The 25,983-nt window shown below is 35.7% G+C and overlaps 1 protein-coding gene across 1 annotated transcript; it reads left to right on the forward strand.

Moving 5' to 3' along the window:
• The first annotated feature begins 1,984 nt into the window (after window positions 1-1,984).
• Window positions 1,985-24,418, forward strand: CUNH4orf17 (chromosome unknown C4orf17 homolog). The gene is made up of 8 exons (XM_037151916.2): window positions 1,985-2,111; window positions 7,698-7,910; window positions 10,183-10,247; window positions 15,981-16,124; window positions 19,921-20,002; window positions 21,244-21,448; window positions 22,493-22,536; window positions 24,219-24,418. The coding sequence occupies exons 1-8, from the start codon at window positions 1,985-1,987 to the stop codon at window positions 24,416-24,418; spliced, it is 1,080 nt and encodes a 359-aa protein (XP_037007811.2).
• The last annotated feature ends 1,565 nt before the right edge of the window (window positions 24,419-25,983 follow it).

Below are 25,983 nucleotides of genomic sequence, written 5' to 3' on the forward strand. Positions count from 1 at the left end.
CACGTGCTGGAACAAATCAAAATACAACTTAGTCTTGAGTTATTCACTTCACTTGTAAAAATTTAAGTTTAAATAAGACTTTCAATAGTACATAATATATATTTTGGATTTTATATAATTCTAAATAATATATGAGGATAAAATATTTATAATGCCTTTATTCCTTTACCATTATTTTGAATTTTAATAGAAACAATAAAACCATAACATCAGATTATTAAATCTTCTAAAATCCAAGAGTAAGCACTATATACCTTTAGAATATAAGAGCAAGATGAATTTCAGACTATGCTACAGTTTTGATAAAAGGTAAAATAATTCTCTGTGTTGCTTGTTTGTTGACGTTTTATACCAGAATTTAAAGTATCACTATCTTTCAAATTAACCTGAGAGAATTGATGTGGGAAAGACAACACGTGGTAGAATATCTAAATAGTCTAGCAGACATATAATGATGTAATAGGTTTCGTTTCAGCAAGCCAAAATCTAGGAAATAAAGCAACTCATCCATGGTCACTTTGCTCATTAATAACAAGGCTAGGACCATAAATCCCACTTTTCAATTCCAGTTCAGTGCATCCTTCCCACTGTCCCAGCTGCCCACTGTAGCCTTTTCTCCCAATACAGATAATATATGAATTTACTCATATGATTGTACAAAAGATCTCAGAAAGAAGAATAAGTAAGTCTAAGGTCTGATTTTCAAAACGATATTAGAACTACCTTTTTATTGCTTATAAGTAACAATAAGAAAACATTTTAATTATTAGATAATAATATTGCATTAATTTAAAAGATTGAAATATATTTTATTCAGCCTAGAATAATTTTGGAATTTATGAAAATCAAATGTTTTATGGCAACAGAGCTGGTAATTACTATACCATACATTCTGAATATATACCATGAAAAACTTGAATATATAGATTTCTCTAGTCTAAAAAGATAATGAGCTGAAAAATATCTGCTCCAATAAGTTCCTGAAGTCAATTTTTAGAATATGGAAATATTTTGACAGTGCAAATTATTCCAACCAGAAAACCTCCCTGCCATGGTTAGAAATAAAATGTATATTTCCTAATACTGCTGTGATAAATAAGATTTCTATATAAAATAGGAAATATAAAATAAACACTAGAAAAATATTCTTCTTAAATTTCAAGGCCAGTATACCATCTTCAGGAAGGTTTAGTAACTCCTGTATTCCTACTCCAGAAATTTTTTCCCAAATGACTGTGAATTCCCCAAGAGCCATACCTTTATCTTTTATCCCTTAGGACTATGACTCTGTGTCTAATAAATGACTGCTGACTGATTGAGGGAATATCATTGAATATGACTGAATATTGCAAATAACAACATTGCAGAGGTTCTCCAGTTTATCATTTGTACTGTTACTTTTCACTTTGGATTTTTTTCTTCTTCAGATTTTCCCATCTCCTCAGAAGAAGACACAAATTTAAGATGCTGATTTTGTTAAAGTACAAAAAGAAAAATCCTTATTTAAAGTTAATTTAATGTAAAGCATACTCATGGGTATTGTATTTTAAAGCTATCATTTTAATTTACTATATCAAAATATAATAACCATGTTATATATTTTATGTTGGAAAGCCAATAAAGTGGCCTTAAGTGCAATTAAATATAGAATACACTGTAAGTTTCTCACAAATGTTTTGATTTTTCCAAGGAAAATTTTTCTGATCCTCTCATGCATAGATTAACTTAAATGTTCACAAAAATTTGGTCTGAGAGTAAATTAGCCTTACATTGCCTTGGCAGCAGGAACAATTCAGTGCAAGCAAAGAAGGTGGGGAAATGTTTGCCATGTAAGAAAATGTCCAGAACCCCTGGTCAGAATGATCGTTATTCTGTGATTTCAGGATATGAGCACCTCTGGAAGTGGATGCAACGTTAAGAAGGTAGACCTCAAGGCATTGTGTGGCCACAACAGTGGAGACAGGGAAACCAACACTCCGTGAACATGAGCCTCAAATCCCCGATGTCTGCTTCTCAGTTTGAGAGCAAAAGCAGCCACAGCGCGGCTAGAGTAGGAAGTTGTTTTCTAGTCAGGCACACCCCGCATCCCAGAAGGGTCTGCCACATCAAAGGTAAGGTGACTCAAGGTCCCAGAATGTCTGTCTCTTCTCTGTACCTGGGCTACCTGATGGTTGTGGTAGGTAAACACGGGCAGCAGCTATTATTCAGTGTTTAACCACTGCTGAGGCACAGGCATTGACTACTGAGGCCAGATGCCAACACTGGGCCAAAGCAGAGCCAAGCAGTCACCCTCTGTGCCGGGCACTTATGCTTGGAATACTCGCTTGTTAGGAAAGGCTTGGGTGGTGCCAAAGGGGGGATGCTCAGGGTAGAAATGGCCAAATGGTATGAAAGTATTTCAATATTTTAACAAGCTGGACAGCCATGCTAGCATCTACATGCTAAATACCAGCCCTGCAAAAGCATGTATTTTACCCATTCTCTCTCTCTCCTTCCCTCCCTCTCTTCCTTCATCTCCCATGTCTCCCTCTGTCCTTCCCTCTTTCCTTCTCTTCCTTTTGCATTTAAAAATTTAGTTTCTGTAACACCATTTCTTCCTAATTTTTTCTCCTAGCTTTGTGGTTTCTCCTTCCCAGCTTTTATTTTTGCTGACTCTGCAGTAAATGTTAGAGTCTCTCACAGCTGAGGCCTCAGGCATTTTCTCTCTTTAGTCTACTGCGACCTTAGTCAGATTCACCCATTCACAAGTTTCGGATACCCTCCAAAGGACAAAGAGTTTCAAATGTGTAGTCCAGACTCAGACTCCTTTTTGCAACTTTAGACCCCTACATTCAACTGTCTATTTGGCCTACATGCAAAGCTTAGATGCTTCATGGGCATTTTGAATTTTGTTCTTTGAAACTGAACTGGCTGCTCTTCTCTTTTTCATATTAATTCCAGTTACTATGATTTATAGAATTAGCAGGCATATCCTCAAAAGATTCCCAAAGAAAAAAATTTCTATTTAGTTGAACATAGATTTCTGTGACGTATATTACTATAAGCAAGGCCTTGTGATACACATTGTAGGGGATTTGAAGACATAAATAAACTTGCCATCAGTTTTATATGGCATCATAAATATAAAATAACTCAAGGAAGAATATGAAATAAAATATAGGAGAGGGATATATCAAGTACTTTCAAGCATTTCAAATCAGAGAAAAACTTATACTTAGTTGAATACTTAGTAATATTTGCCTTCAAAAGAAGTTGCAATTAAAATGCAATGTTTCTACCACTTGGCTATTGTAAATAGCTGGCAGAGGAGGGCAAAGGGGGGGATTGAGACAACTGTAATAGAAGAACAATAAAAAAATTTAAAAAATAAAACAAAATAAAATGCAATGCTTTTCTCATGTGGGTTTTGAGAAACCCTGCCCTCAGATTTTGCCAAGACAATAGATAGGTCGGGCATTTATGACCTCTTTATTTTAACATCTGTTCACTTACCCGTGGCCTTCATTTTCCTATATCTCCTTTAGGAATTTGTCTCTGCTGGTCCTGCAGCAAGCCATTCTCCTTGAATCCCGTTTATTATCTCACAACCGTCTGAGACTGTTCTCATCTGCTCTTTCCACTTGATGTGCCCCAGTGTTCAGTCTTCATTTTCTCTGCTCTTCTCTCTGCCCTGGCCCACCCACCTTGTACCTTCTTACTTGGAGATTGAGCCCATCTTTTAGTTGATCTCCCAACGTCAGGTGAGGTCTACTCCACTTCCACTTTGTACAATTCAGCTGGAAATAATTTTTTAATAAAATCACTTGCTCAAGGGCACACAACTACTGGATGACTGAGGTAGCTATAAATTCTGTTTGAAATCTGTGAATGGCTCTACAATTTCATCGGGGTGTTATTTAAACTGTCTCCTTTCCTTCCACAAGAATTTATCACCTCCATGTGGCAGCCATTCCTTGGGAAATGGAAATAGTGGTGAGCAAAACAAACACAACCACTCCTTGCAAGAAGCTCACATTTTACTGGAAGATATTTTATACTAATCAAATAAAAATATTTAGTCGTAAGCTGCAATAATTACTCACTAGAGTAATTGCACCTGTGGTGCACCTACCTCCTACCAAGATCATGCCTTCAGAACCCAGACATTCCTCTGCCCACCTGCCAGGCGTGTCAGCCACTGATGGCGAACACTGAGTCCCTCTCTGGGAATTTCTCTCCAGCCAAAGGGAGCTCTCATGCACAGAGAGAGTTTGAATGTTTAATGGGGGTGAGAAAGGCCTGACCCTCTTGCCTTGAGCTGAGACCTCTCCAGAGCCATCCACTGCTCCTTGAGGAACTGAGGCTTCTACTGTATCTGCATTGCAGCTCAACTTTTGCCCAATCCCACTTCTCTGGCCTCCTTACAAATGCATGCTGTTCCCAAGAACACTCCCCAGTAAATTTCTTGCACACGAATATCCATCCCAGCTTCTATTTCCCAAGAATGTGACCCAAGACAATTGCTCTGAAAGAAAATATAGGCTATATGAGAATATACCATAAGGAAATCTAATTTAGATGAGAATATGGAGCCTGGAGTATCTCTTTTAAGTACTCCAGAAAAAGCAACGAGAAAAGCAGATAATGGGGGAGTTTTCTAGAGGAAAGACTTTGAGTGAAATTCAGAGGTAGGAAAGGTCTTGTTCCTGTTTCAGGAACTTAGAGAAATCCAGTGGGACATACGTGTAAGGAAGGGTGGGAGGGTGCTGATATGAGATGAGTTGTAAGAGGCCGAGGTCCCATAACTGGGAACATTCTAGCCCATGTGAATTTGCACAACGTGATCCTAAGTGCATGGGAAGCTTCTGAAGGGTTTTAGGTGGGATATTTTTAAAAGTTAAGTTTATATTTTAATATATTTCTTGTTATCTATGGAGAGTGGATTGGATGAATCAGGCAAGGAAGTAAAGCAGTTAGGAAGCTATAAATTGTAAAAGGAGTAGTTAGAGTGGGAGATAATAGTGGCCTCGAAAGGAGCTGGGAGAGTGGCCATGGGAGAAGTGGCTTAATTAACAAAATAGGAAAAAAAGTGACAAGATCAAAAGCAGTACTGAAGGGGAAGTAAAGGAGTGGGAGGAGTTAGACAAGGGCCCCAGATCTGTAGTACCATTTACTAGTTAGGGTACACTAGTTGGAGGACCACACTTTTCCAGAAAGATTGAGTTCAGTTTCAAAGAGCAAAATTTTAGGTGGCCATAGCATCTAATACTTTTATAGCACCAGCAATGCTAACATTAAATATTTGACATTCTTGATGGAGAGCTTTGTGCACAAAGATTATTTGCAGTGACTTATTATTTTTAAATTAAATTTTAAATAACAATTCCAAACCTTTTTATTTTAACTTTTAAAATTTAACTTATAGCTTATTATTTTACTTATAAATCTAGTAAATTTTAAAAATTACTTCAAGGAAATCTTTGATTAATATTTAGTCCCAGTTAAAAACTTAATTAATATGTACTTTAAAAAACTTTAAATGTCAATTACTCATTAAATATATTTTATTTATTTTTAAGTCTTTTATATCTTTAACAAGCAAATTCTAACCAAGCTATAAATAATGCCTGTCAGTTAAATAAATCAGACCTATAAATATAGACAAATGTATTATTTAAAACACTTCTTTACTATTTATAGACTTAATATTTTCATACATTTCTACTTAAAATGTAAAGTCATTTTCTGATGCAGATTTTAATCTGTAATTCTAAAGCTAATTTGTTGCTTTAGATACTTTAGATAAAATATCTAAAGATACTATATCATTTATATCTTTAATATAAAACCTTCCCAATGCTAAAGGACACTCATCAGGAATTAAACCAATTACCTTAGACAGAAAAATTAAGAGTTACTTTCTTAACAACTTGAGGTTGCAGTCAACCAGAGAATCAGGCAGGGATGTGAGATTTGAATCCTCACTTGGCACTCTCCCACAAAGTGAGCCCTTTTTAATGATCACTATGGTATAGAAACTGACCTCCTAAAGGAGGAACTGGTCTTTCTTGGGCCAAACACTCCACTTCCTAATGGTCTGTGTGCTCAAGGAAGTTAGTGGTACTCTCACCAAGATCGTTGCTAACCTCCTTCACTGCCGGATGGAATTTTGCATTTCTGTGACTAGTTTTAAATCATTTAATATTGTTCTATGTGACTCCAAAGACACTTTAATGTCTTCAGAGTTAAAGATTCAACCCTTCAAAGATTTTCATATGTTTTTTCTAACTTTTGGATAGGTGGAATCTGAATAGTTTATTACATACAAAGTATGTATGTATGTATGTGTATATATATATATATATATATATATATACATATACACACACACACACACATACCTTTTATAATTAAAGGAGGCAGCAAGAAATTTTTCCATTGTCTCTGTTAGTGTGTTATATTTCATTTGACATCAATTTTCATTACATACTTGGGCTGATTACTAACCTAGGTATTTAAGATAAATTGATAAGAGGTGATGTTATGTTCAAAAATGTTATTCTCATTTCTATTTGGGAGCAGTTACTATCAGTAAAATTAAAAGTATTAGATTAAATAAAAGCTTCGTGTTTGGTAAAATTAACAAATAATCATAGAGCACCTACTTTGTGCTAGGCACTATCCTAGATACTTGGAATAGAGTAGAAAATGAAGCAGACAAAATGCATGCTGCATGAAGTTTTACATTCTGGGGCAGCTCAGCCTAGCAATGTGCAAACAGATATGACAGGCAACAAGTGGTATGGGAAAAATAAAAGAGCATAAGGAGGTACATCGTGACTGAGCTGTATTTCAGACAGGGTTGTCAGCAAAGACCTTTGGGATGTCATCTGAGCAGATAGATAAGAAGGGTGTGGATTGATTGTGCCAAAGGGAAGTTCAGAAGAATGGCAAATATGAAAGACACTATCAGGATGCTTCCTGTGAAACAAAGCAGCCATCTATTACTACCTCTCATGATTCAAGGATTAACATACAGCAATGGTCTGCATGTCCCCATTTCCTAAGCCATCCAATTCCAGATGACATAGCATTGTAGTGAAAAGACAATATGTCCATAAATCAATATTTGAACCAAAAGCAAATAACTGTTATAGGAAAGGGAATGAACCCAGAACTCTGACATGAGGAAAGGGGTCCTTTTGTAGAAAATTTTCCTTCCTTCCTTCCTGCACAATCTGTCACCCTGCCTCCCAGTCCTAGCTCCAACAGCTTTTCACCTCCTACCAGTACAAAAGAAGAGCCAGCGTATGTCTGTTAAGATGCCTTTCTACATTAAGACATTCTCAATGCTTTCAAGAAAAATCTCAATCTGGTATTCATGAAGAGGACTAATATAAACCCTCTGTAGTCATTATCAAAACTTGGGAAATAAGAGGTCTGTTTAGCATAGAGGCAGATCTACCCCATTTAACCCTCAGACCAAGATTAAAGATATGGGCCTGGTTCTTAAGCTAGTAAGATGGCAGAATATTGTAAGGAAGTGTGCATTGCAAATATAATTTGCCACACTGACTTTTGAAGACTGCCTCTAGTCCATACAATTTGAAGTCTGACATCTTATGTACATTTAACATCTGGTTGGGTGGGACATTGCTGACTGCTCAAGGAAAAGCACCTAATCTGGCAGTTTGGTCTTCTTTATCCTTACTACCTAGGTTTGAATAACGTTCCTATCTGTACTGTGAATGATGATGAGAACTCATTGGGAACATTGTGGGGTGCTGGCCAGTTCAACTACTTAGAGAAGGATGAAATGCCATCCGCCAAATGCAGTTACCCACCCAGTACTGCACCCCTGGAGAGCCCAGTCAGAGGAGTCTCGCCAGCCGCAAACAGTGTCAAAGTGCATCCTCCGCGGCCTCATTCTGGTGAGTCCCTCTCAACTAAGAAGTATTTCCTGCAAAACTACTGGGGAGTGGAGGAGGTGGAACCTACATGATTGATGAAACAGCTGCAGTGATTTTTAAATTTTCATGAAATTTCACAGTTTGACATAGGTATTCATTATAAAAAATTTTCACCCATGTGATCTCAATTTAGTAGTTCAAAAATGTTAATAAATATTATAATTACTAATTATGTCCAACACATATTTGGTGTCACTCTAATTATAATTTCTACAAAATTCCTACAATTCCTAGCTAAGAGATGCCAAAAATGAATCTTTAGCCACCACTGATAGGGAAAATACTTCAGACAAAAAGTGAGTTTGGGAAATGCAATAGTCATGGAATTTCATGACTATTGAAGCTTACATCTTCCCCACTGGATGGTCAAGTCCTTAAGGTCAAGGCTCTGCATTTTTGTTATTCTTGATATCTCCCCAGCTTCCAGTGCCTGGTCTTTCATAAACAATTCAATAAATTCATTAATGTTTACTGAATTGAAATGAAGCAAAATTAATCAAAAGTACAGCATAACAATTATAGTTAACAGTACTGTGTTGTATATTTGAGAGCTAAGTGTTTAGATCTTAAAATTTCTCATAAGAAAAAATTTGTAACTATGTAAGGTGATGTATGTTAACTAAATTTATTGTGGTAATCATTTTGCAATATATACATATATCAGACCATTATGTAGTACAGCTTAAATTAATAAAAAAGCATAGTAAGGCCAACTCTAAAGGTCAAGGCAAAATATAAGGAATTCTTAGTGGTAAAAATTATATCCTGTTTTCTTTCTCCTGCTCTATACAATACACAAACTACTAAAAGTTTCAAGACACATCAAAATTATTTGGTATAATATGGTAAAATATGTATGAAGAGATGATAAGAGGGATCAGTAATAGAGTACTTACCATGTGATTCCATTGGAAGATCTTCATGCTTGTTGGCTCATTTCAAGAGCTCCTATTCCTGCCTTTCCACTAGCAATGAGGAATCAAAGCCCACTTATTCCACTTTCCTCCTAGGGTTCCTTCTTATATAATGTAAAACATAGGAACTTAAACATTACATTCATAGTAGTCCTTTGATGGAAATCAGGTGTTGCCATCTGGTAAAATTTATATCGCAGATGTGGGGCTAAGGTGATCTTTTTGATTGATGTGCACTGTCAAGCATGACTGGATACATGTTTGTTTTTTTTTTTTTTTGCTACAATACCTCAGTGTTCAGATTCTGGATTGATAGGTGTCAAAAAGGCAAATTCAGCAGATATGATTGCTTTCTGATTGCAGCAGAGATCCAGTCCCTAAGCTTTAGCCTCTTGGATATTGTGACAGCAGTTGAAGGGGCCATGACTTCCTGACTCCCCTTCTTGCTGATTATGTGATAAAAACTGTGCCTGCCTCAATGGAGGCAGTGTGAAGTGTACTTGAAATGATTTGTGAAGGATCAAAACCAGAGTTCACTGTTCCACCCCTTCCAATGATACTAGAAACAAGCAGTTACCTGTATTATTTGTATTATTTTTGTTTAGAATAGCTAAAGTGGTTTGTTTCCCAGAAGAGTTCTCTTAATATACTTTCACCCCTAACTTTGTTCCCCCTACTTTAAGTAATGAATTCAGTTATTATTTGGTATATACACAAAATTTTTTCATCTTCAAAAGAATTGCTGTATTAACTATGCCTTCAGTATAAAAGATAGCATCACTTAAACAGAATATATCTTCAATTTAACACAAAGAAAAATTGAGCAAACATTTAAGTGGTTTTGGGGGGGTTAAGTAGATGAAGTGGGTGGGGTTGAGAGACTGAAGAAATGAGAAATAAAATAAAGAGTGTAATTATAACTCAGCACACATCTTCGCTTCCTGTCTGCAGAGCAAACAGCACACATACAGTCTCTGTAACTAGAGAAAGTGATAATTATATGGACAGGAACCAGAGGAAGACACATCTTACACTGAAATGCATACTTTTAAAACATTTATCTGGATCAAGAATGTTTTATTGCAGTGTTTCTTTATATCATCGTCTGGCCATAGAACTGGTTTTGTAACATAAATACACTTCTATTATGTTATTGTCATACCTTCAAGCTTTCTAATATTTATAAACAGATGCCTGGGTTGATCTTAATTAAAATTTAGGTGTATGCCCACATCTTTCAGCAACTGATGTATATGACATGTGACAGAAACAAATTTTTCAGTTTGATCTAAGTATATCTTTCCTCAATATCATTCCAGAGCCATGTAGAAAAATCCAGGAGTGCTTCAAAACCTCCAGTGAGAATCCCTTAGTGATTAAAAAGGTAAAGAGACAACTATTTACAGCTACATATTTAGTTTGACTTTTATCATTCCCTCTCCTCTTTCTTCTTCACATACTTTTCTGAGAAGATACCATGTTTCACAATATTTTTTACAGCTTTATTTAATTAACATGATATAAAATGCACATACAGGGTGGGGCAAAGTAGGTTTACAGTTGTTTGTGTGGAAATAATATAATAATAAATAATAACACAACAATAAAGTCTGTTTCATGTACTCACAACTGTGAGCCTACTTTTGCCTCACTCTGTATTTAAAGTGCATAATTTGATGAGTTTTGACAAATACATATTCATACCATGATAGCCTCCACCAAAATCAAGAAAATAAACATACCCATTACTTCCCAAAGTTTTCTCATGACCCTGGTCCCCCACACCCATGGGCAAACATTTATCTGTTGTCACTAAAGATGTAGCATGCAATTTTTAGGATTCTATATACATGAAACCATATAGTGAGCTCTCTTTTTTAATCTCATTTCTTTAACTTAGCATAATTATTTTGATTCATTCATGTTGTTGTGTGCCAATAAATGGGATAATTCATTTCTATTTATTGCTGAGGAATAGTCCCACAATTTACTTATCCAGTCACCTGTTGATAGACATTTAGCTTGTTTCTAGTATTTGACAAAGTCAATATGAACATTTGTGTACAAGTCTTGGTATAGAGATACATTTTCTTTTATTTTGGGTAAATACCTAGGAATGAAATGACTCAGTCCTATAGTAGGTATATGTTAATTTTTTAAAGAAACTGATGAACTTTTTTTTCAAAGTTGTTGTACCACTTTATATTCCTGCCCGCAGTATATAAGATTTTCCTTTCCTCAACATCCTTAATATGGTCGGTATTTTTATTTTATCCAATCTACTGGGTGTGTAGTGGTATCTCATTGTGGTTTTAATGTGCACTTCCTAATGACTAATGAGGCTGACATCTTTTCATGTTCTTATTTGCCATCCATATATCTTTTTATGGAAAGTGTGTATTCAAATCTCTTTCCCACATTTTAAATTGGGTTGTGTGTCTTTTTATTATGAAGTTGTAAAAGTTCTTTATAAACTCCAATTATAAATCTTCTGTCACATATATATCTTGAAAATATTTTTGTCCAGTCCGAAGCTTCCTTTTTTGTAACAATATCTTCGAAGAAGCAGAATTTATCATTTTGATAAAGCCCAAACCTTAAATTCTTCTGTTATAGTTTCAAATGCATGTGCTATTTATCTCTCTATTTTGCTTTATTGCAATGGCTAGAAACTCTAGTGCTATGTTGAATGGAACTGATGAGAGCAGACGTCCTTGACCTGCCTAAATTGCTGGGAGAAAGCATTCAGATTTTCACCATTAAGTATAATGTTAACTCACTTTATTCATAAATGTCCTTTATACAGTTGAGGAGATTCCTTTCCATTCCTAGTGTTCTGAGAGGTTTTTTTCTTTTAAATCAGAAACGGGTGATGAATTTTGCCAAATGCTTTTTCTGCATCTATTTGAGATGATTCTGTGATCTTCCTTTATAAGTCTGTTAATAGGGTGAATCACATTGGCCAGCTTTCAAATGTTAAACTACATAATATCCAAGGTTAACTACCCTTGCATTCCTGGGAAAAAACCAACTTGGTCTGATGAGTTATCCTTTTTATATAATTTCATATGATTTTGTTTAGCATTCTTATGTCTGTGTTCAGGAGGAATATTTGTTTGCATTTTACCTGTAATGTCTTTTCTGGTTTTGGTATTGGCATAATACTGGCTTTCATAAGGTAAGTGGGAAACTCCTCTTTAATATTCTGGGAGATTTTGTGTAGACTTAGTATTATTTTTTGTTAAAGGTTTAGTAGAATTTGTCAGTGAAGCCATCAGGGTTGGAGTTTTCTTTGAGCAAAGATTTTTAACTACAAATTCAATTTCTTATTTTCATATTGTGGGTATAGGCTATTCAGACTACCTAGTTCTTCTTTTGTGAGCTTTGGTAGATTATGTTTTTAGAGAAATTTGTCCATTTCATCTAAGTTGTTGTATAAAGTCATTCATAAAATATCCTTTTAATGATTATATGATTTTTCTTCCTGATTTATGTAGATAGAGGTTCATGATATTTATTGCTCTTCTTAAAGAATCAGCTTTTCATTTCATTGATGATCCCTATTGCTTTGTTTTTCTGTTTCTATTTTATTGATTTGGGGTTGTATATTAGACGAAAGCTTAAATAATTGATCCGAGACTTTTTCTTTACTGCCTTAGCTGTATCCCCCAACTTTATGATGATGAACTTTTATTATCATTCTGTTCAAGATACTTCCTAATTCCCTTTTTAATTTCTTCTTTTTTACCCATGACTTACTTAAAATTGTTATTTAATTTCCAAATGCTTGGGGATTTTTAAGATGTCTCTATGTGCTTGATTTCCAGTTTAATTTCACTGTGGCCAGAGAATATGTTTTCCTTGAAACCTTAAATTCCACAACCATTGTTTATTATAAAGGTGAAGCCTGATCCTCACGATGGGCTTATCAGTAGGATTTCTGGTAGCAAGCAGCAGGGCCTCTAAGCTTTTTAAATTCACAGTTATGGAGATCAGCTAAGAGCAGGGTTTAGCCATACTGTGTGAGAATGTCCTTGATCTCCTCGTAAACCTCATTCACGTATTTCTGATAATAGGCCACCAGGACTTAAGAGAAGAACTGGCCTAAATATGGGCCATGTGACCACCACCTTCACAGGGACATAGATATCTACACCAGCTAACTGCTCCTTGCCCACAATATTTTGAAACTTTAGAAAATTACTTAGATTTGTTACCAGGCCAAGAACATGGTTGGACTTGATAAATTTTCCATGTGCCCATGAAAAAGAATGTTGACTCTGCTATTGTTGGGGAGAATGTAACATAACAGTGTGGTGATTGTGGGGGGAGATGGGGGAGTGGAGGTCGGGTGGGTAGAGGTAGAAGAGGGTATGGGGATGAATGTTATTGGAAAAAAATAAAATAAAATAGAAAAAATAAATATGAATGTTTTAAAATTTTTTTAAAAAGTCCTCTTAATGGAAGCAAAAAATAATTAGGTCAAATTGGTTGATACTCTCATTCAAGTTTTCAGTGGCCTTACTGATTTGCTGTCTCCTTTTTCTATCAGTTATTGAGAGAGAGGTGTTGAAATCTCTGACTGTAATTGTAGATTTCTATATTTCTTTAATTTCTATCAGTTTTTAATATGTCACTTAAAACTTTTTTAGTAGGACTGTAACTATTTAGGCTTGTTATTTCCTCTTAATGAAATGAACCTTTAATCAATATAAAATTGTTATCTTCAATTCTGACAACACTCCTTGATTTAAAATTTATGTCGTTATATTGTTCAGATTTTCTATTTCTTCTTGAATTAATTTTGGCAACATATTCTTTTTCTAAAAAATTAGTAATTTCATAGAAACATTCAAATCTATCAACAATGTTACATAATATCTTCATATTCTTTTAAAAATATTTGCCAAATCTGTTATATACTTTTTACATGTTTTGTTAATTATATCTTTTTTTTAATCAGTTTCAATAGTTTATCAATTTTATTAGCATACAAATAAATAATTTTTGTGGCATTTATCTTCTATGATGATCATTTTTTCTATTTTGTTGATTTTTATTATTTTCTCTTTCCATTCACATATTTATCTTATTGTTCTTCATCTAGCTTCTCTTGTCTTTCCAGTATATACATTTTAAAGCTATAAATTCCCCTCTGAGAATTGCTTTAACTGCTTTCATAATTATTGCCATGTAACATTTTCAGTAGTATTAATTTTTTCTAATTAGCATTATAATTTCTTTTTTTAGTCACAGCTCAATTGCTGGATATTATGTATGAAAAATTATATATAAAATAAAAAAGACTTGGCTGGTGTAGCTCAGTGGATTAATTGCGGGCCTGCAAACCAAAGAGTCACCGATTTGATTCCCAGTCAGGGCACATGCCTGGGTTGTGGGACAGGTCCCCAGCAGGGGGCACATGAGAGGCAACCACACATTGATGTTTCTCTCTCTTTCTCCTTCCCTTCCCCTCTCTGTAAAAGTAAATAAGTAAAAAAATCTTTTAAAAAGGTTATATTAGAAAGAATATAACCTTTCATAAAAGAGAAAGTTATATTTGTGGGAATCTGAAGCCCATGGTAAATGAATTTTCTTTCAGAGAGAATTTGTGTTTGCTTTTATAGGAACCCAGAAGCTGTAAGCCTAGATCAGTTTAAACCAAGTTCAAACCTTTATCTCAGGCTTTATTTCTTCAGGGACTATTATATTTCTAGGTCACCTTCACCTTGAGAGCAGAGCTCTTGGGTGGCTCTTATCCAGGTCCTGAAATTTGGGTCCTATTTTTTTCAGGAACTTTAAGTCAAAAGGAAAGATATTCTCCAGGATCAATGGCCTCAAAAAAATGGCTATTCCACTGGTTATACTTCAAACTTCTTACTTTCTCTTCACTTTTAACCTATTAACCCCTCGTTTATTCACTCGCGATATTATTTTTTTTTAAGATTTTATTTATTTATCTTTAGAGAGGAAGGTAAGGAGAGAGGGAGAGAAACATCAATGTATGGTTGCCTCTCATGCGTCCCCTGCTGGGAACTGACCTGCAACCCAGGCATGTGCCCTGACTTGGAATCTAACCGTGATACTCTGGTTCACAGGCCCGTGCTCAATCCACTGAGCTACACCAGCCAGGGCTATTTCTTTTTTTTTTTTTTTTAAATTTTTATTTATTTATCTTTAGAGGGGAAGGGAAGGAGAGAGGGAGAGAAAATAATCTTTCTCCACTGCTACACAGGCCCTAGGGCTATTTCTTTTTAATGTATCTTTTTAGCTATGTTCGGTGGGAGAGTTAAATCAAATATGTACATTGCTATTCCCCAAAACTATTAGTCTATGTAATAAACTTTAACAAAAGAATGCATCTAACTACATTACAGCTTTATTTTCAGTAAATGCTAACAGTTAAACATTGTTCATTCAAGCCCAGTCATCACAGGTCCCAGTCACCGACACATTCAGCCACTAGTTTCTGTGTGTCTATATATATCACTTGCTTCTGAAGGTTAAAACTTTCTTGGAATAGACACAAAGATCTAGAACTTTTCTTGGACTTAAAGAACTTACATCTTAAAAAATTCCAAACAGAATATTTCATCTCCCAAAACAAGAAAATACACTTCCTATTTTCTTTTCCAACTAATCAAGGGAAGTAATTAAGTTTACCTTTCTGATTCTGTAGCTGACATTTAGCCGAGCAAAGGGTCATCAGTTCACTCTGTACAGAAACATCATAAAACCTCTGAACTGTCTTTTACAATCATAAAAGAGAAACATTCCCAACTCAGCAGAAAATCTTATTATGTATCATGAGTTGGTTGTTATATGAAGCAGCAATATAAGTAAAAGTTATACATTAAACATTTTAAAATTACTACGTTGATGTTCAGCCAAGGGTTTAAAGTGGTTTCACAAAAAGTAAGTAATGTATTACTATTTGTTCTGTCTCTCAATGCAAACATTTGAAAATTAGATATTTAAGGAAGAATTAAAACTAACTTTTTTGCTTTTACGTATGTCTCATTTAGCTACAACATTTCTCATTCATTTTACATTTAATTTTTATACAAAATGTAAGTGGATGCAAATGCATATTGATTATATTTCATCTTGGATTTAGGAAGAAATTAAAGTAAATAATCCACCCTCACCTCCCAAAGCATGCTGTACTGCTGCATCTTGTTCTTCAGATGTGAAGAGTACCAAGACTAATGTCAAAGGGAATACCGTATGCATACCAAACTACCTGGACCAGGAAATCAAAGTAAGGGGCAGATTTAGTTAATCCATAACTTGGGTACAGAATGAACAAACAAAGAAAGTCACATCACTTAGCATCCTTAAAACTCTGGTTCCCCTTTGACAACTGAATTAATTTAAAACCACTTAGCCTGAAATCTAAGGCCTGATCCTACTTTCACTTGCAGCCTTACTTCTCTCTGGAATCCTGTCACTGTTTAAAAACAAAAACAAAAAACCCCAAACCAGAGCATTTGGTTTAGACATAAGGAAAAGCTTGGCATTTGCCAAACAACCTTGGCCCTATGTTTCTCATATCTGTCTTTGTCATCTTTCTAATGCTTGGGAAGCACTATCTCAGCCTGAGGTTATAGATTCAGTTACAGTAATAGAAGTATGTCATATCAGGCTACTGGATGCTTCTCTCCAACGTAAGTTATTTCTGAGAATGACGTATTATCAGTAAACCAATCAGCTAATACTTGTCATCTGCTATTCTTCATTTATTTTCCTTAGATCCTTTTGGTAACCTCCACCTTTCCTCACTTTAAGACCCACGACAATGAATTAAGGGTTACAATACTGTAATGCTGACTCTGATAGAATTTTAAAATAAGTATTAGTAGTAGAAATAGCAGATAACAGAGTATATTGTCAGGGTTGTTATTGAATAATCCTGATAAGGAACTATGTTAAAGGTAAAGGATAACAGTGTCATTGGGTATAATACTTCATGTTGAAAACAAAATTGGGAAAGAAAAAGAAAAGAGGACAAGGGAGAATATCTACAGATATGTCTTGTGTTTATACATGATTTCCTGATGACTCTGGCTAAAGATTTTATAGTACAGAGACTCCAGAATTACTGTCCAACTCGTTGCCTCCCTGGGGGGTTGTACCCTGCTAGGAATTGTCTTCTCTTTAATCATTTCGGTGGTCACCTTCCAGTCATTAAGGTTTCAGGTTAAATACCACTTACTCAAAAGTGCTTTCCCTGACCATTCAATCTAAGGTAGCTAACCCAGTCACCCCCCATCCTATCACCCTTTGTTATTTTTTCATAAATCATGTCATATCTGATATGTCCATATGTTTTTATTTTTTCAATATTGTCTCTGCCTCCCCACATCACTCACTCTAAAATTCAAGTCATGAGGTCTTATACTTGTCTATCTTGGTTATTGCTTTATCTTCAGTGCCTAGATAAGTGCTAGGTACCCAGTAATTATTAAATTAATTATTTACTGAGTGTTGGATGCATACATTAAAAAGTTCTATCAAGATCAAAGTAGAATTGTAAAAAATCAACTAACCACATAGTCCCTCAACTCAACTAAACCATAGGCTGAGTGCAGTCTTGATAAGGCTGTCTTGCCTCCTAGGGCACATCTATTAAAGATGGCCTTGGGGACATCTATTAAAGAGTCTTTGTCTCAAAAGCATCTTACACCTTCCAGGTACTGATTTACCTGAACATCAAGTGATACAAAATCCACTAAGATGTGAACTCTTTGAAGGAGGGGAACTTGTCTACTTGTTCAAACTGATTCCTCAGCACTCACCACTTTGCTAACAAATATGAGCTGACACACATAACATGGCATTTTAGCAAATAACTGTTGCATATTTGTGAAATAAAGGAGAATAAGTGAAGTGTAAAAACAAGTCATTAAATTTTTCTTTTTGGCTTGTGTAGAAGAGCTCTAAAAATAGGGCTCATCTGGGTGGTATCCCATCCTTCTATGCATTCTTCAAAATATCTGAACTGTGTTCCAGTTTTCTCCTCTTTAGTCAGGTAACTCTGAATGGGTTGTGAAATCAAGCTATGTTTGTGCTAGGGTGTGCATGAAAAAGTATGCGGTTTCACAATTATTACTTTAAATGAAAACAGACTTCTGTGTCTAGTAAGATGTCATTTTTAGCCTTCCTCCTAAAGACCTTCAATTTATAGAAATATTATTTGGCCAAAAAGTTTGTTTGGTTTTCTGTTTTCACCAATAACTTTATTGAACAACATATTCACCATTTTGTTCTACCTTCTGCCATCTTTCAGACAATTTCATAATTCTCTCTTCCCAAAACTGCTTATCTTTTTGAGCAAAGAACTGTTCCAGGTGCCTTTTGCAGTCTTCCAGGAAATTAAAATTTTTTCCATTAAGAGAATTTTGGTAAAGACTGAAATAAATGAAAATCTGAGGGTGCAATGTCTAGTGAATAAGGCAGATGAATCAGAGCTCCCTGGCCAAGCCATAATGCCACAGTTTTTGCCTGGTCATCACAGAAACATGTGGTCTTGCGTTATCCTGATGAAAGATTATGCATTTTCTGTCGACTAATTACAGGCAATTTTCATTGAGTATTGCTGTCAGTTGGTCTAAATGGGAGAACTACCTTTTGGAATTAATTGTTTGGTTTTCCAGAAAAAGCTCATAATAAAGGACTCCCTTCCAATCCCACAATATACACAACATCACCTTCTTTGAATGAAGACTGGCCTTTGGTGTGGTTGGCGGTGGTTCATTTTGCTTGCCCCAGGATCTCTTCCATTCCATTATTGTAAAGTATCCACTTTTCATCACCTCTCACAATTTGTTTTAAAACCAGAATGTTTCCATTACATTTAAGTAAAGAATCATATGCAGAAATATGGACAAAGAGGTTTTCTTCACTTAACTTCCATGGGATCCAAACATCAGACGAATTAACATAACCAAGCTGTTGCAAATGATTTTTCAATGCGTGATTTGGATATTTTGATTATGTCAGTTATCTCTTGCATGGTGTAACACTGATTGTTCAGTTAATGTCTCGATTTGATCGCTATCAATTTCAACTGGTCTACCTGACTGTGGAGCATTGTCCAGTGAGAAATCTCCAGCACAAAACTTTGCAAACATTTAATCAGTCACAGCACCTTCTCCACACAATGCACAACTTTTTACCATCTCAGTTGCATTTTTATCTCTCTTCAAATAATAAAGCATATAATATGCTGAAAATGTTTCTTATTTTCTTCTATCTTCAATATTAAAATGGCTACATTAAAAAGTCACCAATTTTGACTTTTTTAAATGCATGCTGATATGACAGCTGTCACAATACAATCTAATAAAATTGTTTTGAATGAAGTTAAAGACAACTAAGCACTACTAGAGCCAGCTAGTGGAAAAAAGCAAGTGAACTTGGTTCCTTCATTCACAGAGCTCATGAGAGGGATTGTACAGGCGTTGTAAGATCAGATAGGAGGAGATTTTGGAGCTAAGAGAGGCTTCGGAAGAAAGAAACCTAAAGAATGTTTGTGATATAATTAGGAGAAAAAGAGGAATATGAAACAGGTCATTCCCAGATAAATGAACCTCTGCCTAGAGGTTAAGATGTGAGAATGCTGTTTATTCGATGAACTAAGAGCAATTAATATGGCCGTTGCAGAGAAAGTAATGTTCGATTACTCCCACTATAGAGAGGAGCAGTACCAATGGGGAGATGGTTCTATGACTGGAAGATCCCTATTAGAACCCCATTGTACAAAGGGAAAGGATCAATTTCCCAAGAGAAGAAAAAACTGAATGGTTCCTCTGTATACTTTTGGTATTGAACAGACAAAACAAGGAAAACCATGTTGCCTAACCTAAATGATTACTACTTGTTTTAGAGATGTTTTCCAAAGATTCCACTGGCTCCAAAACTGAAATCCCAATTGATATAATTGAGCACTGTGTAGAGTCAGCTTTGGGAAGATAAGACTGTGGAGAAAGTAAAGGGAACTTAATAAGTCTGTACCATTTTTTTGCTCACAATGTAACTCTAATATTCCCTGTCAGATTCTGGCAAAGCTCTGTAACATATTACGTACTGATTCTCTGGCAGAAGTTCTGCAGTGGCTGCTTCATGCAAGTTCAAAAGGTGAGATTACCATGAAGCCTGTTTCTACCTGTGGTATGGGTGGCAGTAGCACAGCCTTCCAAGTTCCAACTCCCCACCAAAATCATCACTAGCTTCCTTTAGAACCTTCATGGCCTGTTCCATGAAAACACATGACAGTCTTTACGGGACAACCATAGATAGCACGGAGTAGCTATCCTCTTCTCAAACCTTGCTGGTCATCAAATTGACTGAGGCCAAACTTCTGACGTGGATAGAACCTGCATAGAAATTTGCATTTCTAACAAGCTCCCAGTTAAGGTGATGATGCTGATAATCGTGCTGAGCTGGGGACAACTGTTTGAGAACCATTACACCAATGAAAGTTAGGAAATACCAATGTGCCAGGAACAGAATAATGTTTTAAATGGGAGCATTTTGGAAATAGCTCCTTATCCCAGGAATCCAAGACTACTTGGCAGGCAATTGAGAACTATTTTGGGGCAAGAAGTCTTTAGTTATTCTTTATTTTTATTTCTTTTAAAGAACATAACTTAAAAAATTACACAAGAAATAAGTGCTTATTGCAGCGGTGGGGAGGGGGTGAAGAACCAGAAAAAAATAAAAGAACAATAATAATAAATAAAATTATCAGATATCATTTCAGTATAGTATATATATCTTTCTAGGTAAACTTGTAACTATTATTTAACTGTATCAGTCTGTATTTAATGAGATTTTATTGTAGTTTTATTTTTTTTACTGATCTTTGAGAGAGAGGAAGAGAGAGAGACAAAGAAAGAGAGAGAGAAACATCAATTCGTTGTTCTACTTTGCCATGCATCCATTGGTTGATTCTTGCATGTGCCTTGATCAAGGATCAAAACTGCAACCCTGGCATATCAAGACAATGCTCTAACCAACGGAGCTACCTGGCCAAGGCTGTACTTACTATTTTTTATAGGAAGCTTTTTTTTCTTTCTTTTTGTTCATTTGGAAGTGGCCTGTAAGGCTAAATTTTGTACTCAATATTTGAAAACGATTCCACTGCCACTCATGGACAGGTGCCTCAATGAGTTAACTACTCTGAGCACTCTACAATATCACAGGTCAATAGAAGTTAGGATGTTGTGAAGCAACTTGTTTGCAGAAACCTTGACTCACACATAGATGCCTCCCCAGAAAAGATTACCTGCCTTTTACACTGGAGTGCTGGATATAAGAAACTAATTCAGTATTTCTAGACAGTGAAAATTACAACCTTCATGCTCCTCTTACATCAGAAAAAGAGTGGGTCTCGGCCTTGATTCATGCTGAGCTGGCTCAGATAAACTTGCTGGCTGGCCCTGGTCCTCACCCTGGAAGAAGAAACATCTCAGCAGAACCAGCAGCAGTGACTGGGAAGCCAACCAAAGTTAAACCGCCCTCAGACTCAGCCTTGAACTCAAAAGTGCTGGCCAGTTGCAGAGAAGGACATCAGCTGACCAGGTAAGTCGACACAAAGGCCACCCAGAAGGCATATGGTACATTAAGACTTGAATTCTCTTTTCATTATCTTTCAAAATACTAAACATAAACATGCGGAGGTCTTAATTCCTCTTTATTCAGTAAGTGACAGCAATGTGCATTTGGTTTTTATTTTTCCATGTTCATAAATGTACTGAGAATCATTCTGAATTCTATTTTTTCAGAGCATTTTTGCAAGGACTATGTCTTCCTTACCCAACAACTTTTCTTTTTGGGGAAACGTCCCTTTCCAGTAAGTGCGAAGCAAGAGTAGACACCCAGAAATCTAGGAAAATATAGTGTTGTTGTTTTTAGTTTACCTAAAAATAACAGCTATAAAGAAAATTCAAATTGTATTGTTATTATATGGAATAATAACAATTTTGTAAAATTGCATATTTTGTTAAATGTCTATCATAGAGGTACCACTTTTTTGTATACAACAATGCAAAATCAAAATAAATTGCTTCACTTAATTGTCTTTGACATACTCCTGGGAGTTGTCAGGGGGAAAAATAACTATTAAGAAAATTGAAAATACTGCAGTGGAAATTCTTCCTATGACAGAAGAAAATGAGTATTTATGTATAACATCATGGTGAAAGAATGTGGTAAAGTATTTAAGCTAGGAGAGAAAATCTTGTTGCTTTAAAATTAAAAGTTGAGGAATGTTTACATTCAGAAAAAATAATATTCAAAACACATAATAGTTCACTTTAAAAAGCATTAATATAGAGGAGAATTTTGTAGCATTGCAATTTGTCTCTACCTTAAAGTTTCCATAAAATTAGAAACTGGGAGACAGCGTCTCTACCTTAGTGAGTATGATGTACTGTTTAGATATTTACTCAGAGTCAAAAGAATTTTCCATTGGGAAAAACATTTAATACTGTCTATTTTGAAAAACAGAGAATGAAACAGCATATTTAAGACATACATACTTAGCTTATATGATAATAATGCAATCTATAGAAAATGCTTGTTTGTGTCTGTGAATTTCATTTTCTCTTTCTCCAATTGATTTAGAGTGTCAAGTCAAGGATCTGAAGAAAACAAGGCAGTACCAAAAGGTTAAGTACAGTTTCTAATAATTACTAAGTTGTTATAAGGAAACCAGTAAGTATCTAACTAGTCAGGGACACAGATATTAAGGGGCCATTGTTTTAAATGCAGTAAAATACAATAGATATTTCCAGCTACTCTAAAGGGCAGCATCTGCTGAGTCTCTCAGAGATCCATTTGATATAAATTTGACTTTGTATTGGAAGGTAAAGTGGACCATTAGGGACAGGCACTCTTTGAGAAGCAAGACAGAAGGACACAAGGAAGTACAGGTTCCGTCATGCCAGTCCAGTGCCAGGAGAAGCCTTGCATTGACTTAACAGACACTGATCTGAGTTTGGTTCTTCACAGCTTAACCGCCACTGAGCCAAATGATTTTCACTAGAAACAAAGTCAACCAGAGAAAACTAATAAAAAGCAATCAGCCAGCAGCAGATAACCCATGAGTCAACTGAAATTCAAAAGAGAGGAGCAGTTCTGTGTCCCTAACAGAAACCAACCTAACCCCAGCCCACGATTTGAATCAAAAAGAATCAAGAATTTTAGAAAGTCTTATATTGGTCCAGGATAGCCCAATGGAAACACATCCCTGTGAGATTGGTAGGTCCTAACCTTAAAACAAGCACAGCAACCCATGACTTTAGAGCATGACTTTGTGTCAAACACAAGGCCGAACCCAGCCCTCCACCTTGTTTTACCTGGCCCTGGACCTTGTTTCTGCCCGGCAGCAGCACGGGGCTCTTACTTAACTGTTAAGGAGTGGTTACATTCATACAGTCCTAAAGTTACATTTAACCCTTTGAAGGCAACAGCAAGGCTGATGTGGCCCCTGGTGAAAACGAGTTTGACAACCCTGCTGTAGAGCAACAGCTATGAAGTATGTCTGCTAATCACAAAAAAGTCTACTTTATAATTTCTACAAGCTCCCCTTCTCCTAGCAATGATATGGTCAGTTAGAGTTCCTGAAGTTCACTCTAGACCCAAGCAGTTTCTATTGGAGTTAACCAATACAAAAGGGGATCATTTGCTAATACACAATAATAAGTGTAATTTAGAAATTAGAAAATACCCTCTTATTCTGACAGTCCAAAGATTGTATATTGTATCTCTCTTTACCAAACTCTTCACCCTAGGAATGTAAAATCCTGACAGTGATATTTCTATTACTCAATTTTATCTCTTACCTGTTGGCCACAGATATATTTTACCCTGTCTAGATATATGAGCAATTTTTGTATAAGAATCCCTAAATCACATACCTTTGTCTCCAGTGTTGATATTTAGCATCTCCCCAAATCCTTATTCCTCCTTGGGTGTGACCATGCAAGCCTTGGAAGGTCTCATAAGTACAAAGAGCTCATTTTAACCTGCTTGTTTATTTATTTATTTGTCTATCAGGACCATAGATCCTTCTCCTTTCTCCCACTGGTCCCGCTGTGCCCATCACCAACCCTAATTCATCTCTACCAAAATAATGTTTGATTCTAAGAGTGAAGAACATATCTGCATGTTATAAACAACTCATTAAAGATGAATAGATAGTATGAAAAGTTAGAATATATTATTTTAGGAATTTTGGGTGTATTTGGCTCACCCGAACTTCATATCTTGTCATTTGCTACTAAAACAGCAGAAGTTATGTTTGATGTGTCAATTATGGTCTTACTTAGATTTTTTGTTTTTATTTCAGAGGCTGAGCACAAGCCTCCAATAGTTATAAGAAGAAATAAGATGACAATACCGGTTGCAGAATATTTCAGCAAACCGAAGTCGCCTCCCAGGCCTAAAACTCAGGACAGTGTATCAACAAAACCAATGTCAGCAAGGTGTCTACAAGGCTACAATCTCTCTCCCCAAAGAACATTTTCTGCTTTAACATACCAGAGGTAGAAATTCTAGGCTGGGCTAATTCTTTCACAAACATGAGCTTCCCTTTGTTACAACATCAAATTATTATTTTTTAAATGTTCTGGTGACAAGGAATCAATAGCTCCTCTACCTGGTGGCACACAGAAATCTCAAAACACTTGCATGTAATGCTCCTAAACAAGTATTATTGGAGAGAGTATTTCTAATTGTTGTTAATTTTAACATCATATGCAACAAAATAATGTTTATTTATATACTACACTTCTAGTCTTGCATTATTAATATTATTACATTATTAGTACAGGGCCCTGATGCTGGGAAAAACCACCCATATCAGAATTCAGCAGGTTGTAATTCGACGCCTGCTCAAAACTCTGACAGAGAATGCTAGTAACATCTGAGTTAATTTTCACAATCTACAGTGTCACAGTGTTGTTGGAATATTATGGAAAAGGGCTCACTTCCCTCTAAAAAAGAAAAACTATGAAAATTATCCCTAACTTAGGAGCCAGGAAGGAACTAGTTTCCACTCATTGTTAATTATAAATGATATTAACAAATTTCCTAATATTGAACACTTTGTATTTCTAAAATAAACCACTCTTGGGCCATGTCTATTATCCTTTCAGTGTACTTCTGTGTTCTATCCACCAATTATCCAATCTTTCATTTAGAATGTGTGCTTGACATGCAAAAGAGGTGCTATAAATTATGTTTGTGCACACGTGCAATCTCAGTAATTCACATCGCACTTACTGTGTGTTAGGAATCACTCTAAACACTTTAGATAGAGTAACATTAAGTTTCAAAATAACTATTCGAGGTAGCTATTATTGTTCTCATTTTTTTTTTTAATCAGAAAACTGAGAAGCAGAGAGTTCTGCTCATTGGGATGGGATATACAGTTGAAACAAATGTCATCTTTCAAATACAATAGTTTACATCTCAACTAAGAGTCCAAGGTGTGTGTTTTTAATCGGCGGATGACTTTGCTTCATTGCTGATTCAGAGGCCTGAGATCCTTCCATGTTCTGGCTCAACCATCACCTAGGGTTTCACTGTCAACTGCATGCTGCAGGCAAAGAAGGAAAAGGAGAATGGAGGAAAGTGCTGATTTCCTACAGCTGCTGTAGTAAACTACCAGAAACTTAGTGGCTTAAACAAACACAAATTTTATGTCTTACAATTCTGGAGGCAGAGTTCCAAAATCAGTATTAATGGGCTAAAATCAAAGGGTTGGCAGGGCTGCATTCTTTCTGGAAGCTTTAAGGGAGAATACATTTTCTTTCATTTTTCCAGCTTCTAGTGGTTACCCACACTCCTTGGCTCATGGCTGCTGTCTATGTGTAATGCCAACAATGGCTGGTTGTGTCCTTCTCACAACACGTCGCTGAGACTGACTCTTCTGCCACCCTCTTCCTATAATTACACTGGGCCTAGATGTCATCTAGGTTACCCAAGACAATCTTAAGTCAAATGATTAACAATTTAATCCACCCTTACTATTTTTAATATATTTTATTGATTATGCCATTACAGTTGTTCTATTTCCCCTTCATTCCCCTCCACCCTGCACACCCTTCCCC

This window comes from Artibeus jamaicensis, unplaced genomic scaffold (genome assembly GCF_021234435.1).
Source record: "Artibeus jamaicensis isolate MK-2021 breed Jamaican fruit bat unplaced genomic scaffold, CSHL_Jam_final contig_452, whole genome shotgun sequence".
Taxonomy (NCBI): Eukaryota; Metazoa; Chordata; class Mammalia; order Chiroptera; family Phyllostomidae; genus Artibeus; species Artibeus jamaicensis.